The sequence below is a fragment of the Antechinus flavipes genome, chromosome 1 (genome assembly GCF_016432865.1).
Source record: "Antechinus flavipes isolate AdamAnt ecotype Samford, QLD, Australia chromosome 1, AdamAnt_v2, whole genome shotgun sequence".
NCBI lineage: Eukaryota > Metazoa > Chordata > Mammalia > Dasyuromorphia > Dasyuridae > Antechinus > Antechinus flavipes.
Window position 1 is genome coordinate 483,446,672 of NC_067398.1, and position 16,852 is coordinate 483,463,523.

A 16,852-nucleotide genomic window follows, 5' to 3' on the forward strand; every position below is an offset into this window, starting at 1 on the left:
AGGAGGAAGAGGAGGAGGAAGAAGAGGTGGACCCCAGGGAAGGAGCCGAGGGGGAGGGGGCGGGCACAGCAGTCACAGCTACTTCACCCATGTCAGTTGCTGGGGCGGATGATTATGATGAGGATGGGACCTCTCCCTTCCCATCCCCCTCCGGGACCCCTCCCTCCCACTCCCATACAAACACGGGCATCTCCAGGGCCAGCGGGGGGAGGGGCCCAGCCCGGAGATCTGCCCCGCCCCTCCCCCAGCCAGGTCCGGGCCCCGACCCCGCGAGGAGAAGGAGGAGGAATAGGCCCTAGCGGCCTGGCCTTACCTGGGCAGCTTGACGGCTAGTTCGCTCCGTGCGACTCGGCCCAGTCCGTCTCGGCCTGGGGAGAGGAGACAGGAGGGGGAAGGAACGGGAGGAAAGGTTTCACTTTCGTTTTCGCGCGGCCTCCCTCTCTTGGGTAGGGGGCGCCGGGAGACTGAGGTAGACGATTCTCCCGTCCAGTCCCCGCCTTCCCAAAGCGGAAGCCACCCTCCCCCCACACTGTCCTGCAGGGGGCAGAGCCCTGTCCGCCCAGGGGAGGAGAGATGTGTTCACTGGCTCTTCTCCCCCCCTCCTTTTTTCTCCTCCCCGCCCCCGGCCTGCCCCTTGCCCCTGCCCCTGCCCCCGTGGGCTGAGGGGCCACCAAGCCCGAGAGCCGCTCTAACCCCGCCTGGTACCTGGCTAATTAGCGTGGTTGCCGCTCCTCCTCCTCCGGCTGCGGCTCCTGCTGCTGCTCCTCCTCCTCCTCCTCCTCCCCCATTCTCTCTTCCAGCTCTCTCTTCCCACCCCCTTCCTACAAAGTCCCCCCTCGTTCCTTTTATCCCACATTCTCCCGGAACTCACGAACACCCTTTCCAGCTACCTTTTCCTCCTTCATCCTTCTTCATCCTCCCCCTCATCTTCAACATCCCATCCTTCCCCCACTTCCATTCTCCAATGCCCCCATTTCCCATCGTCTCTCCCGCAACCTCCCCCTTCTTTCCCTTCCCTCCCCTGATGCCGCCCCCGGCCGCCTCCGCTCTTCTGCCCTTGTAGCCGAAGACACTGACTTAGGAGGCCGGGAGCAAGGGCGATGGTACGAGCGCTTCTTTTCTGTCCCTTCTTTATGAAGACGTGACCCAGACCCGGCCTCCTGTTCCTTCTTCTCTGGCCGCTTCTGCCGCTACAGCAGAGGGAAGGAAAGAGGAGAAAGCAGGGAGGGCTGCGTCTCCCCTGCTCAGCGACCCTGCAGGAGGGACGTCCCCAAGCTCATGATGCACACGGTTCCTCCCGCCCCCCACTAGTAGCTCTCCCATGGCACTGCCCCTGCCTGCTGCTTGCCTTTCGGTCCGCTGTCCAGAGGACATGGACGAGAAAGAAAGCAGGAGTGGGAGGGGGTCCTGAGAGTGGGAGACGACCGGCGGGGCTTCCATAGCAACCACCTAGTTTGGCTTTGGAGCAGGTTGTGACATAGTAAGCTGCGGCAAAACTCATATTCATGAGCTCCTTCTTAACCTTCCTGTTTCTTCACTTCATAACATCCCCCGAAAAAGATAAGAAAAAGAGCTTGAAGATGATAACTAAGACCACTTGATTTCCCACTTCTAAATCAGAAGGGCAAATTACACATTCAAATTCTCAATTTTGATTTAGCATCACAGTTTAGAGCAGGAAGAGATCACTTACCTAATCCCCCCACTTTTTACGGTTGAGTAAAAAGAGACCCTTGGAGGTACAATCATTTTCCCCAAGTTGACGCAGTAAGTGGCCGAGCCTGGAAGAGATCTTTGCATTCTAAATCCAGGGCGCTCTCATTGAGCTCCGAGGATTCTAGAGCCCTTCTATTAGAGCTGACCTTAAGGTATTCCGACTCACCTCCACCAAAGGACTTTACCAGTGAAGGGTAGCTGCAGCTTTTGTGTAGATTCTTATGTCACTAAACGGGCTGTGACTAAGAAAATCACTTTTGATTTTTCTGTGCCTTGGTTACATCGTGCTGCTGTCAGAAGAAAAAAAAACAAGGGATTTGATGGGGAGGAGGAATAGTAAGAGTAGCATCCAGACAAAGAAAGCTTTCTTTGCTTTTGTTGTCTGCTACAAAGTTTTAGACTAGCTCTAGACTAGACATTTTTAAGCACCTAAATTCTAAACTGTTCTAAACTGGGGATCCACAAAGAGGCAAAGTACAGTCAAGCCATAAAGGAGCTTACAATCTAATAAGGGAAACAACAAATAGATGCAACGCAAGTTATATACAGAATAAATAGGAAAAATTAAAAGAGAGAAAGCACTGATATTAGATGTCTCTAAGATAGTAGTGTCAAACTTAGAAATGGCGGCCCCTAATCCATTCATAAGGATCCCTATAAACTACTTATTTATGTGTTTAAAATGTTGTTTTCTATATTTTGTTGTACTTTTTCTTTTATTTTGTTAAATCTTTCCCAATTACATTTTAATCTGATCCAGCCTGCACCTTGGAATCTGGAAGGCAGAGCCCACAGGCCTCCTCTTTTCACACTTCAATTCTAAGGTACATTTCTTATGCTAAACTTTCTAAATTCTGAATGATGTCATTAAAACGTGAGGAATATTCCTTGAAAAATATAGAAAACTGTCTGCAAACATATATTGTATCTAGGATATACTGCAACATATCCAACATATAAAGGACTGCTTGCCATCTAGGGGAGGGGATGGAGGGAGGGAAGGGAAAAAAAATAGGAAAAGAAACGAGTGCAAGGGATAATGTTGTCAATATAAAGTAATCATTAAATAAAAATTAAAAAAAAAAAAAGAAAAATATAGAAACCTGGAGGTGGAGGAGGCATTAAAGATGCATAAAAGTAATTTAAACTTTGTCCACATTCTCCCCAGTTTAACTCAATACAATTGAAAATCATGTAAATAGGCTTAATTATCTATCTTTGAGACATAAATTTCTCTTCTCTCTTAACCCCAATGTAAATCCTCTAAATATAGTTTAATCTGTAATCTTATTTAGTTTGCCTAAAGTCTGTTTCTTGAGGGGATGTATGTATATAAGTAAAACCCATAAGATTCTGTTTAAATTTGTGGTATATGAGATTGATTCTATTTATTCAATTTTTATGGTCTACAAAGATATATGGTTGCTATAGATCACAATTATTTTTCTGGAATATGGAAAGTAAGTGCCTCTTTGGCAGGAAATAGACTTAATCGCTAAGTTTAGTAATAACAATTAAGAAACATGAAACTATCAATGAAAGAACTCTTGAAATCATCCAATCTAACTTCATGTTTTAAATGAGGAATCCGAAGCCCATAATTATGGAGTAGTTTTCCTGAGGTAATCTAGCTAGAGGCAGAGCTGAAATTCAAATCTAGATATACTGACAATCTAATATTCTTTCCACTCTATTATACCATATAGATGATAGTTAATTTCCAGTGAATGGTAGGCTTTTCTCTGTAGTTATCATACTCACCTGCAACATCTCAGTCCAAATCTACCTTGTATTTCTGATGTATTTTCTGGAATGCCTGCTTCATAATTAATGAACTTCCTTTCATCTTAAACTTCTTCATTCTGGAATTCCCTGGGTTAATGGTGAGTGGAAAATTTTTGATATTTCTTCAAGAGGAAGATACAGGATCATGTTTCCCCTGCCTTTCTGCCCTGACAATTCCCAAGATATGGGTGGACAGAACAATTCTGAGAATGTATAGAACAAGCTGACCTAGTCCATATCTACTGATCCCATACATTGAGAATATATATCTCAAAGTCAGTAAAAGACATGTCTTTGTTAAATTCGAATTTATCTGTTGTTTCCCATTGTTCTAGCACCTTTTTCCCAGCCAGTGTCTATCAGATTGTTTTAATGACTGATAGTTTCTAATATAGTTTTTCCCCCCCTTTTTTGCTGAGGCAATTGGGGTTAAGTGGCTAGCCCAGAGTCATACAGCTAGGAAGTATTAAGTGTCTGAGATCAGATTTGAACTCAAGACCTCCTGACTTCAGGATTGGTGCTCTATCCACTACACCAACTAGTTGCCCTTCCTAATATAGTTTTTTTAAAAATACAGCTTTCATGCTTAGAATGTAAGGCCATATCCTTACCCAATGAGGATGAGGCAGCAAAGAGGGTAAGGGGAGTGTTAATATTCCATCAGGAAACAGATATATTGCTTATGATATTTATGATCAGGGCCTTACTTTTACCTCTTGTATGGTGAGAGTGATGCCAGCTTCTCACGAGATATATATAAAACTTTTTTTTTTGAGAGTTCTCTGAAATTTATTAGGTGGGTTATATACCACACAGTTGGGGGCTCGTCTGGGATCCCATGATCATTGAGGGTCACCAGGCTCTTGGAACTTGGCAAAAGGAGCCCTGCAATATTTTGGAAGTTTGCCATGATTTGAGAGTCCTTGCCCCCCCCCCCCTTGAAAAGTGACCAAAAGAGGAGGAGCCTGGGTGTAAAGTGGAAGTAAATCCATGGTTGAAAACCTGATGGGTCAGTGAAAGTACAGCACTCAGGCAACTTTTGTGCACAGGACCCAATTTTGGTAAGCCTCGACCTTGGAATCTGAGGACACTAGATTCCTTGAGGGTCAGGACTGTTTGGGTGACTGAGAGTGGGGGCAATTCTACCAAATTGGGTGTAAGAGACTGGGATTTAAGCATACCTGATCCTGAAAAGCCTCAGCCAAGATTCGAAAAGAGAAGGGCTCAGTCCCACCCTTCCTCCTTGGAAAAGAAAACAGAGATATTAACAGTCCCTTGGGAAATAGATTAAGCAATTGGGATGAAAACCAAATGTAAAGGAAAGAAAATTGGGAGGAAGCTCCTATGGCTAACAGAGTATGTACGTAATCTGTACGTAAAAGCTGAAAATAGATTTTTGCATGCATGTCTGCTTGCATTCTGTGTTCTATGATTAAAAGTTAACAAGCTTGTGATAAGGATTCAACCTCTGTGCTGCGGTTTGGAAAAGATCAGGCTTAATTGTTGGAATTGCTGGGATTCAAAATAGTACTCCTTTCAGTGACTCAAGCTAAGATCTTTTTGTGAAGTCACTCTGGATGGAGGAATTCATTGTTTTTTTATCTTAATAAGGGAACTCGGGAGCTAATTCTGAGCTCCTTAGGGATTAGGATGGTGTAAGAAAAGAGAGAATCTTTTTCTCTTTCTCTCCAAGTCTGGCTGACTGCAGCAACTTTGCAGAAGATGGGGAGAGAAGATAAAATATATTTAATACAGTGAAGATGGTAAAAGCAGGTAGGAGAAAGGAGATATATGAATACAGAAAGGTGAGGGAGAAAGTTTTAAGTATGTATGAATGAGAAGAGCATAGACTGAAAAGGATCACACAATTTGGGAACTTTTGAGAAAATGAAGAAGCAGTGTGCTACCACTTTAAAGACTCCTGTAAGCAAGGGACCTGTAGCTTTGTTATTAGAACTCAGACCTGTGGAATCCTACCAGGAAGAATCATAAGTAAAACCCATATGGAGCAGGAATGGGTCCTTAACTCTTTCCTGGCTTACAAAAAAGAAGAGGTTTGTGGGAATCAGGAAAATAACCAAAAGGCAATTCTGCTTGAATGGAACATCTAAGTAGATTTTAGGGAATCATACAAACTAAAATTTTTAGTTAATTTTAAAATAACTTTAAATTGGTATGAATTAAAATTGGAAACTTAATTGGTTATTATACAAATTGGTTCTGTTCTATTTGAACTGATAAGCAATGGATTCTTTCTGAGACCATGGAACCCAAGTTGGTTTTGTTATCTACTACCCTGAATGTTATTAGAATATAAATTGAAAGGAAAAAAGCTAACAGGAACTGGAAAATGTGTTTAAAAATATGTTATCAGCCTTGCTAACTCAGTAAATGTAATTTAGGAGATAAGGTATTTCCACCTTTGCTTGTGAATTAAGAGGAAATTACAACCAAGACCATTTTGGCTATTATGTAAATTCTGAGATTGATCATTATGTTAAAACCTATAATTGGTAATTACTGTGTTTATAGAACAAGTGTAAAAAGGGAAAAGATTCAGTAGTTACTGGAGTGGAGAGATCATCAATTTGTAAATTAATCCGAAATTTAAGGAATTGTTAATGGATGGGAGTAAAGGAAAAGACAGACTTTTGTGCACTTATATAGAAGTCACTACTGAATATGAGAAAAATTAAAGGATAGGTGTAAATCCCAGAGATGGAGAATAATTTGTGAGGTAGAGATTGGATTATACAATTGGTATTAGAATTAAAGGTATTAAAATATCAAGTAGTATTTAAAAGGCATCTTCTTTTGATAGAATGTGAATGGTAGATGTTAGAATCCTAGTGTTAACTCAGTGGAATTGATACAATGCTTATTGGTTCACACATTAGAGCAAATCCTTACAAGGTGTTAAGTCACTAATATTGATAGAAACAATATTTGAGTTTACATCTCTAAAAGAGCATAAAAAGAGCTTCAGTCAGTCAGTCAGTCAGTTCAGAAGATTGCCAGGAGTCGGAGTTGAGCTAGAGGCAAAAGCTGGCAGAGGCAAAAGACTAGCAACAAGAGCTCTTGGAACCAAAGAAAGCTAACTGGGCTATTTTGGAAGAGATAATAAAAGATTGGATTTTAACTCCTGGCTGCATTTAAGTGATTATTACTCTGAACTGAAACTAAGGCTGCCTCCAGAAAACCTCCCCAAGAAATCTGCTCCCAGAGAGAACGATCATATTTTAGAGAAAAGAAGAATATCACATACCCACCCTATTCCCACTGAGAAAGCACATGTGAAGATATACAAACATTTCCATAAAAGACATTTCTGCATCAATTTTTTTTATATTTTATTTTATTTTATAATAACTTTATATTGAGAGAATCCGTGCCAGGGTAATTTTTTTTACAACATTATCCCTTGCACTCACTTCTGTTCCGATTTTTCCCCTCCCTCCCTCCACCCCCTCCCCTAGATGGCAAGCAGTCCTATATATGTTAGATATGTTCTGCATCAATTTATAAAACAGAGGGTGAGATGAGGCTGACAGTCAGGGGCACTGGAAAATAATGCCCAATATCTACAAAAATCTATGGAAGAAATAATGAACAGTTTGGGATTGCAGCTGTAACAGCTGACTGACCTATGCTCACTAATTATGTGAATGGAATTCTGTTAGAAGGATTGGTAGACACAGGTGCAAATCATACAGTCATTAGAGGTGCCAGCTGGCCTAGTCACTGGCCAAAAATTAAGGCAGACACCTGCTGGTTTTCAAGAGGTAGAGATAGGGGAAGTTTAAAAATTCCCCACTTAAAATCAATCTGAAAAATCCAAAGGATGTGGTGTGTATGTTAAACAATATCCTTTATCGTTGGAGGGGAAAAATCAGTAATAAAGGGAATAAGAACAACATATTATCTGCAAAGAGTGATAATTTGATTTCCTCATTATCTACTCTAATTCCTTTAATCTCTTTTTCTTTTCTTTTTGGCAAAGCTAACATTTCTAATACAACATTAAATAGTAATGGTAATAGTGGGCAACCTTGTTTCACTCCTGAATTGATTGAGAATGGTTCTGGTCTGTCCCCATTAAATATGATATTTTCTGATGGTTTTAAATAGATGCTACTGATCATTTTAAGGAAAAGTCATTTATTCTTATACTCTCTAGTGTTTTTAATAGGAATGGGTATATATGATGTCAAAAGATAAGAAACTTTGGCTATATAGGGATATGTATAACTGCCATATCCAAAAAAAATTTTTTTTTTTAAAGACATTTCTGTGTACCCAGAATTAGCCAGTTTGAGCCTGCAGAAATAGTTAAAAGTTACAGAACTGTTAAAAACATTTTAGCAGATTTTGGGGGTTTTGAGAATAAGTTTTAAGTTGCTTGGCATTGTCAACTAAATTGAGTTGATCTATTGAGTTTTTAAGTAGGCCTAATTACATGATTTCAAGGGGGAAAAAAATGAATAGCTCTCTCACTGGGATTTTCCCGAGCTTTTCAGGTTTATGGAATCTATTCCTATTGTGGAATCCCTTGGCTAGGGAAGTGCCCCTGGCTGGCCTGAATTCTGGTGTTTGCACTGGTGCCCCAACATCTTTGACATGGGCCCCCTCCCCAGCATTTTTGGCATAGAGGGTAAGATAGTCACTGGGCCATACACTTATAGCTAGACACCTGGTGAAGCATGCTACTCCCCCAGAAAAAAAGGGATGGACTCAGAATGCAAATTGAGTCTTTTTGTGGGGAGGAAGGGGGAGATATGGCTAATAGGAGTTGGTTTTTGTTTTTTGCTTGATTACATATGTTTGTAATGGGTTTTTTTCTTGCGCATTTACTATGTATCAAGCATTGTCCTCCAAGTCATAATTTCACCTGCTCTTGCCTTTGGTGAGATAAATGTCTTGGATCATCCAAGACACATCCTCACTTCCCACAAAGGTGGGTCTTGATGGAGGGCCTTGAACAGGATAATCACTCCAACCATAAATATGCTGACTTTTCCTCAATGATCTTCATATCGGGGAGCTCTGAAACTGTCCTTTCTGACTTTGAGGGGGAAGCCATGGGGTGAACTCTTGAGAAACTCTTCTCTGGAGGGGCCTGCTCAGGGAATCAAGATAAAGTGGCTTCATTCTGTTATCTTGGTGGGACTAGCTGCACTCTTTGGAAATTAGTCCAGGACTACTCCTATTTAGTTTGAACTTAAGTGGGCTCATTCAGCTGGAAATCTAGGCCTGGAGGCAGTGACAACATTGAAGGGATCTCATTCAATTGAAACTTCAGCCTCACATGGACCCACACTTAACACCATATACCAAGATAAGATCAAAATGGGTCCATGATCTAGGCATAAAGAACGAGATTATAAATAAATTAGAGGAACATAGGATAGTTTATCTCTCAGACTTGTGGAGGAGAAAGAAATTTGTGACCAAAGATGAACTAGAGACCATTACTGATCACAAAATAGAAAATTTTGATTATATCAAATTAAAAGGCCTTTGTACAAACAAAACTAATGCAAACAAGATTAGAAGGGAAGCAACAAACTGGGAAAACATCTTCACAGTTAAAGGTTCTGATAAAGGCCTCATTTCCAAAATATATAGAGAACTGACTCAAATTTATAAGAAATCAAGCCATTCTCCAATTGATAAATGGTCAAAGGATATGAACAGACAATTTTCAGATGATGAAATTGAAACTATTACCACTCATATGAAAGAGTGCTCCAAATCATTATTGATCAGAGAAATGCAAATTAAGACAACTCTGAGATACCACTACATACCTGTCAGATTGGCTAAGATGACAGGAAAAAATAATGATGAATGTTGGAGGGGATGCGGGAAAACTGGGACACTGATGCATTGTTGGTGGAGTTGTGAACGAATCCAACCATTCTGGAGAGCAATCTGGAATTATGCCCAAAAAGTTATCAAACTGTGCATACCCTTTGATCCAGCAGTGCTACTACTGGGCTTATACCCCAAAGAGATACTAAAGAAGGGAAAGGGACCTGTATGTGCCAAAATGTTTGTAGTGGCTAGAAACTGGAAAATGAATGGATGCCCATCAATTGGAGAATGGCTGGGTAAATTGTGGTATATGAATGTTATGGAATATTATTGTTCTGTAAGAAATGACCAGCAGGATGAATACAGAGAAGCTTGGAAAGACTTACATGAACTGATGCTGAGGGAAATGAGCAGAATCAGGAGCTCATTATACACTTTGACAACGATATTGTATGAGGATGTATTCTGATGGAAGTGGATTTCTTTGACAAAGAGACCTGAGTTTCAATTGATAAATGATGGAAGCATTTATGAAGCAGCTACACCCAAAGAAAGAACACTGGGAAACGAATGTGAACTATTTGCATTTTTGTTTTTCTTCCCAGGTTATTTATACCTTCTGAATCCAATTCTCCCTATGCAACAAGAGAACTGTTCGGTTCTGCAAACCGAACCTGGATATATTGTATCCAGGATATACTGTAACATATCTAACATATATAGGACTGCTTGCGATCTAGGGGAGGGGGTGGAGGGAGGGAGGGGAAAAATCGGAACAGAAACGAGTGCAAGGGATAATGTAAAAAAATTACCCTGGCATGGATTCTGTCAATATAAAGTTATTATAAAATAAAATAAAATATTAAAAAAAAAGAAACTTCAGCCTCAGCTTTCCTATTAAAAAAACACAATTTTAAACTCATAATTTGAAGAAGCCCAAAATAGGAATTATGCCATGCCAAGGAACCTCTCTCTCCTTGGCATAGCTGCCTGCCAAGACTCCTGCCCATTGTGAAGACATTCTCTTTCAGTGGTAACCCCTTTTATTTCTCTGCCAGGATTCCTCTGCTAGGACCTTTATTTCTCTGCCAGGATCTTGCCACTGAGGATGTCAGTCTTTCTGGCATAGCTGACTTCTGCAGTGCCAACAATAAAACTTCCTTTTTTGCCACTAATATTTTGGGTTTGTGAATTCTTTCACATTGAACTTGGGCCATCCAGAAGGGGATTCTCACACCTCAACTCTCTGTACTGCCACTAACAGTATTACTTTCACATTCTTCCCAACTCTGTGATTCTGAACATCTATTGCCAATGTACAAAACCTATTCTCCATCTTTTACCAACTCTTACTCCTGTCTCCCTCAACCCTACTCCTGCAACATCCCAATCCAAATCCATCCTTTCCTTCTGATGTATTTTCTGGAATACCTACTAAAAAATTAATAAAATTTATACTTCAGATTTTATAGATTAAAACATCATAATCTTACCTGAGTATCTCCATTTCCCCACACACATACACCATATATTCTCATTTCCCCCTTTCAGCTCCTTTTTGTGCCTTGGCTTCTCCCATTAGAAAGAATAGAATAACAATTGTACAATTCTATGAGAGAAATGATTACTTTCTATTATAACCAATTATTAAATTGGAATTGAATTTTGTTTGTTTTTTTTCTTTCATTCTGATACCAGTCCTTGTCAAGGCTGATAAATGAATTAGTGTAGTCCTCCAGGAGTAAAATTGATTTTGGGCAGGACCCCACCCAACTTGGAGAATTTCCTTCTAATTAAAGTGTAAAGAGAATCTAAAAGAAAGAAACAGCTGTGTTGTGTTCTTTCATTCTCCCTTTCCTTTCTTCTCTCTTTCTTCCTTCTTTTCTCTTTCTTCTTTTCTTCTTTTCTCTGTCCTGTCCATTTGTCTCTCTTCTTTTATTATACCACAGTTCTCAGTTTCCATAATTATCTGACCCAGTCCTGACTCAGTTTCCCTGCTTCTCAGTCCTGCAAAACCTTCCCTCCCTCTTTATAAAATTAATTGATAAGCATATAAGATCTTATGTTTTAGAATATCAGAATGCCTCTCCCCATCCTAAGCTATTAGAATATCAGATACTGTCTTATCAAGATGCCTCTGCCTCCCCCTGATTATGTCATCCCACCTCCGGTGGCTCACTTCACCGTCAGAGTCCTGTTCTGCTCTCAGCACTCTGACTCCACCCCTGCCTTAGTCTACCCCCTGCATCTGAGCCACATGTATATATGTCTTTGAGAACTCACCTTGGTGGCTGGATTCTTGGAGAATCTAATCTCATTCAGCCCTGGGACCAAACCATGGATCCATTTGATCCCATTATATCTCTCCATATTAAATACTCTCTAATCTCTATCTTGCTCAGTTTCTCTGGCATTACACTTTCCCTTCCTTTTTCCATATTGAGTTTCCATACCCTTACCTGTGGGTACTCTGCCCAAAGGAATTAATTTTTTTTAATTATTATATAGTTTTTAATTTACAAGATATATGCATGGGTAATTTTTCAGCATTGAAAGCTGCAAAACCTTATGTTCCAACTTTTCCCCTCCTTCCTCCCACCCCCTTCCACAGGTGGCAGGTGACTAATACATGTTAAATATGTTAAAGTATAAGACAAATATAATATATGTATATATGTCTATATAGTTATTTTGCTGTACAAAAAGAATCAGACTTTGAAATAGTGTACAATTAGCCTGTGAAGGAAATAAAAAATGCAAATGGACAAAAGTAGAGAGAGTGGGAATTCTATGTAGTGGTTCATAATCATCTCCCAGAGTTCTTTTGCTGGGTGAAGCTGGTTCAATTCATTACTGCTCTATTGGAACTGATTTGGTTCATCTCATTGTTGAAGAGGGCCACATCCATCAGAATTGATCATCATATAGTATTGTCGTTGAAGTATAGTATGATCTCCTCGTCTTGCTTATTTCACTCAGCATCAATTCATGTAAGTCATTCCAGGCCTTTCTGAAATCATCCTGCTGGTCATTTCTTACAGAGCAATAATATTCCATAATATTTATATACCACAATTTATTCAGCCATTCTCCAATTGATGGGCATCCACTCAGTTTCCAGTTTCTGACCACAGGAATGAAATCTTTTTCTTAAATTACTGAAACCTCCCAAAATGTCTTGGGGTTATGACCTAAGTTTCTTCTTAAGGACCTAAATTTCTTGGCCTATTATTGGCAATCAATGAGAGTTAAAGTGCCTTAAGTCACTTTAACTCTCATTGATTGCCAATAATAGGCCAAGCCCCAACTGGTAATTATTTTGGGATCTTATTAGCTAAAAGTAAATGTAAATATCAGTTGTTTCTATTTCAGCCAAAAAACCTGAGGATCTTTTTTTCCCAGACTGATTTCTTGTTTGACCCAATAAAAGAAGGCATTCTTTGTGTCAATTCCTAGGTATCCTTTATCATTGATTGGTTCTGCCTCATTCCAGCTGAGAGCTGTTAAACCTTAACTTAAAAAGAGGAAGGTCTCCCACAGCATCCAGTACTCTCTCCGGTCCTGATCTATATCTTGCCATAGGACCCAGAAGGCTCTGGAGGAGAAAGTAAGTGACCTTGCACAGCTCTCCCCTTACTCAAGTCCAATTCACTTGCATGTCATGGCATTCCCTCCTTGAGGTCAAGGTCCTTTTCGAGAAGTAAGAACAAACAATTGAGGTCTAGATGAATTCCAACCCCAAATGGTTTGGGTTCTTGTCCTTGAACTGCCACTCCCCATGCCTGTCCTTCCACTTGTATGGTCTGTGGAAAGATTCCCTTCATCTAGATTTCCTGAGAGTAGGAGTGTTCTGGGTGAAGCTTGTTTTGTCCTGAGCACAGCTGAATTTCAGGATCAAGACAAATTCTCACCAGAAGGGGCCAAAAACTTGGTCTACCTCCTCATTAATATGTCCACCCCATCATTAATTGTTCACCAATTAGGGGTGATCTTCACCTATTTAGGGTTCCCTAAGTATTCAATGATCTCCATGATTTTAATGTGGTGCAGGTTCTAGGAGAGATGTAGCCACCTGGCCTTGGAAGGAATGTAGTTGGAAATGATACATTTCTTCCCCTAAGTTATCCTATCCCAGTTTACTCTCATGACCAGGATGCCAGGACTACAAATATTGCTGGCTTTCAGATAATAGCCTGTTTGTTAGTTAGTGATAGCAAAGTTTCTGAGACTAATGAGCAACAATAATGAGATGCTTAAAGTTGATGCAGGTGCAGAACAAAATTGGGTGTCTACCATTTGACCTAGTGATATTTCAGGCCTAAGAACACACCTCTGGAACGTTTCCCCCTAGAACTCTGCCCAGAGATTTATGGGTATTGCACTTTTATACAAAATCAGAACTAGACCATTTCTCAATCTTCATCTCTAAGCCATAAAATTAGCATTTCAGTGACATTAAGTACTCAGTTTCTCTAACCTTTTCCCTATAAATTTATCTTTTTCCCCTGGTTCTTTGCTAATTTTTTGGCCTGCTTTAATTGGGCAATAGAAAGATAGATGGACAGATTGGTAGATGGATGGATAAGTAGATGAGAAGATGGATGGATAAATGGCTATATATAATATAATTGTAATATATCATAAACTTTTTCCCTTGGAGATGGGTATGAGCCTGCTAATTCTTTTAAGACACCTCATGACACCAGTTTGGAAACCCAACCTTTTTGGAGTTCCCCTTGAACCTCAACAATATTTGTCTTTGATTACTGAGATTGCTGATCATCAATTTATTATTGCTAGCATAATTAATAAATTGATAATTAATTGCCCAGAAACTGTCTCTCAGGCTTTTCATTCCTCTCACCTAAATGGGTTTGCAAAGCGCTTTACAATGATCAATTGACTCTCAAAAAACCCTATCAGGTAGGTGTTATTATTATTTTACATTTTACTAATGAAAAAACTGAATATGACAAGTGACAGAAGTAATCAGTATTTAGATTGTAGCAGGAAAAGTACTCTGACAGAATAAACACAAGTTTACACAAAAATAATAGAATTCAAGTCTCCTTGACTCTTAAGATCTTCTGTCTATTCTCTGGGCCACCTTGAGGACAAGAACTGTTTCTTTTTTTCTTGTATTTGTATCTATAGCACTACGCAGCACATGCCTGGCATATGATTGATTCATAGGTTGTCCTTAGTTCTCAAAAAGGATCAAAATGACATCACTACATTGGGATCAAAGTTAATATGTCCAACTTTGGCTGATCAGAACAATATATAAGATCAGGCATGAATAATCCATATGAATATTTGGAGTAGAGACATATCTAAATTTTCACATCTCACATTTCTTTTGTGCTACTACAATTCTGCTTTGCCCTTAGACATAATCTTTTAGGTAAATATACATTTGGTATTCAATGAGTTGTGCTGATCCATTGGAGTTGTGCTTTCTTCAAGTAGCTTCAGCTCAGGAAAAGACTTCAGAGTCCGGTACTTCAACTTGTCAGGTAATTTTCAGAATCTTCTAAGCCAAACCAAAAAGAATTGTTTCCTGGCATGGCATTGTCTGGGTTTCCCAGTCATACACAATGAATTCATGACGGTGGCTCTGTACACCTTCAGTTTGGTAGGCAGACTAATACTTCTATGCTTTCCTTCAGAGCTTCTGAACTAGCTTTGACAATGCATGTGACAATTTCATCTATGTGTACATCCCTGTAAAGTAGATTGCCAAGGTAAGCAAATTTTATCCAAAGTATTTGAAATTTCTCCATTTTCTGTAACAGATGATTCTATATATAAATGCGTAGTGCTGGCTGGTAGAGAACCTCTGTTTTCTTGGTGTTCGTTGTTAGGCCAAAAGTAGTATAATCATTAGAGAATCCATATTTGGTTGTAAATCAGAGACATGAAACATCTGCAAACAAAAAGTTAGCTACCAATTCTCCCACTTTAACCTTAACTTGTAGTCTTTTCAAGTTAAATAAATTGTCATCAGTTTGGTAGCTGACCTTGATGTTTTTTTCATCCTTCTTGAAGGCATCTGATGATGGGCGTTACTGAAAATACACTAAAAGCATGGGAGCACGCATACAGCCTGTTTCTCTTTACTGGTGACTGGGAAGATGATGGAACATTGTCCATTATCCAGAACTGTGCAAGCATGGCACCGAGGAACTGTTCTACAATACTGACAGACTTCTCTGGACAACTAAATTTTGCCACAATCTTCCACAAGCCCTCACAACTGACAGTATTAAAGGCCTTGGTCAGATTAACAGATATTGTGTATAGATCTCTGTTGTTTCTCCTGGATTTGTTGGGTAGCAGACACCATAGAGATTGTTCCTTGGCCCTTTCCGAAGCCATTCTGGTTCTCAAGTAGATGGCTATCTCTCAGGGGAAGGAGCAGCCTTTTAAGAAGAATTCCTGCAAGAATTTTCTGGCAGTCACTAAGAGAGAGAGAGAACCCCTCCTCACTATTTTTTCCTTCCTCATGATTGTAGCAGGACAACCTATTTCTTTACCTTTACAGACATGGACATTGTGGAGGCATTTTTGAATTCCTGGGGGATAATCTCTTCTTACCTTGTAACCCAGAAGATTTCACTCAACTTTTATATGAGCAGTGGACCCCAACTTGTAAATCTCAGCTGGAATAGAATCAGCAGCAGGAACTTTGCAACAGTCTAATGATATTCAAAGTCTCTTCTTCAGTTGGGATTTCAGCTAGAGAAGGATTGATTTCAACCTGACATAAATGGTGAGTGGCTATTGTACTCCATTCTCAGAGGACCAAAATGACATTTCTACATTAGAGTCGTCTTACAGTGGGTCTGACTGTGGCTGATCAGACCAAGACAAGCATGGAAGGCTCTGCCACAGGTCAGATACAAATCGTCCCTATGAACATTTGAGGCAGTTTCTCTAATTGCATATCTTGTGTTTCTTCTGAGCTATTTTAATTTTACTTTGCTCATAGAGCATCATACCTTTTTCTAATAGATAAGGGTATGCATACTGGGTGGTCCTGTACCAATTTATGTTATTATTATTATGTAATCAATTCTAAAATTCTTTAGATCTTGAGAATGTTCTTGTGTCACTTTATTATTATTATTATATAGCTTTTTATTGACAAAACATATTAATGGGTAATTTTTCAACATTGATCCTTGCAAAAATTTCTGTTCCAGCTTTTCCCTTCCTTCCCTCCATCCCTTCCCCTAGATGGCAGGCAGTCCCATACATGTTAAACATGTTAAAGTAAAATATGTTAAATACAATATATGTATACATATTTATACAGTTATCTTGTTGCACAAGAAAAATCAGATTTAGAAAGAAAGTAAAAATAACCTGGGCAGAAAAACAAAAATGCAAGCAAACAATAACAGAAAGTGCAAATGCTATGTTGTGGTCCACACTCATTTTCCAGTGTTTTTTCACTGGGTGGGTATAGCTGGTCTGTTCATCAATGATCACTTGGAACTGATTTGGATCCTCTCATTGCCAAAGATTGCCACAT

At 39.8% G+C, this 16,852-nt stretch overlaps 1 protein-coding gene and 1 long non-coding RNA gene across 4 annotated transcripts in view; one reads left to right on the forward strand and one right to left on the reverse strand.

Moving 5' to 3' along the window:
• RNF138 (ring finger protein 138) overlaps positions 1 to 1,885 on the reverse strand; it is a 44,626-nt gene extending 42,741 nt beyond the window's left edge. Inside the window, exons 1-2 of one of the 3 annotated variants that reach the window (XM_051970282.1) lie at positions 1,694 to 1,885; positions 314 to 368 (exon numbers count right to left, since the gene is read on the reverse strand). In XM_051970282.1, the coding sequence (XP_051826242.1) occupies positions 314 to 368; positions 1,694 to 1,800 (162 nt within the window). In that variant the 5' untranslated portion in view covers positions 1,801 to 1,885. Of the gene's footprint in view, positions 1 to 313; positions 369 to 705; positions 722 to 1,077; positions 1,116 to 1,693 lie in introns of those variants that run through there. The other 2 variants (XM_051970283.1, XM_051970284.1) reach the window with 2 other exon arrangements.
• LOC127543913 (uncharacterized) lies at positions 357 to 16,416 on the forward strand. Its single transcript, XR_007949338.1, has 5 exons — positions 357 to 469; positions 2,477 to 2,540; positions 12,772 to 12,922; positions 14,985 to 15,059; positions 15,364 to 16,416. It is a non-coding gene; the product is annotated as an uncharacterized LOC127543913 (long non-coding RNA).
• The last annotated feature ends 436 nt before the right edge of the window (positions 16,417 to 16,852 follow it).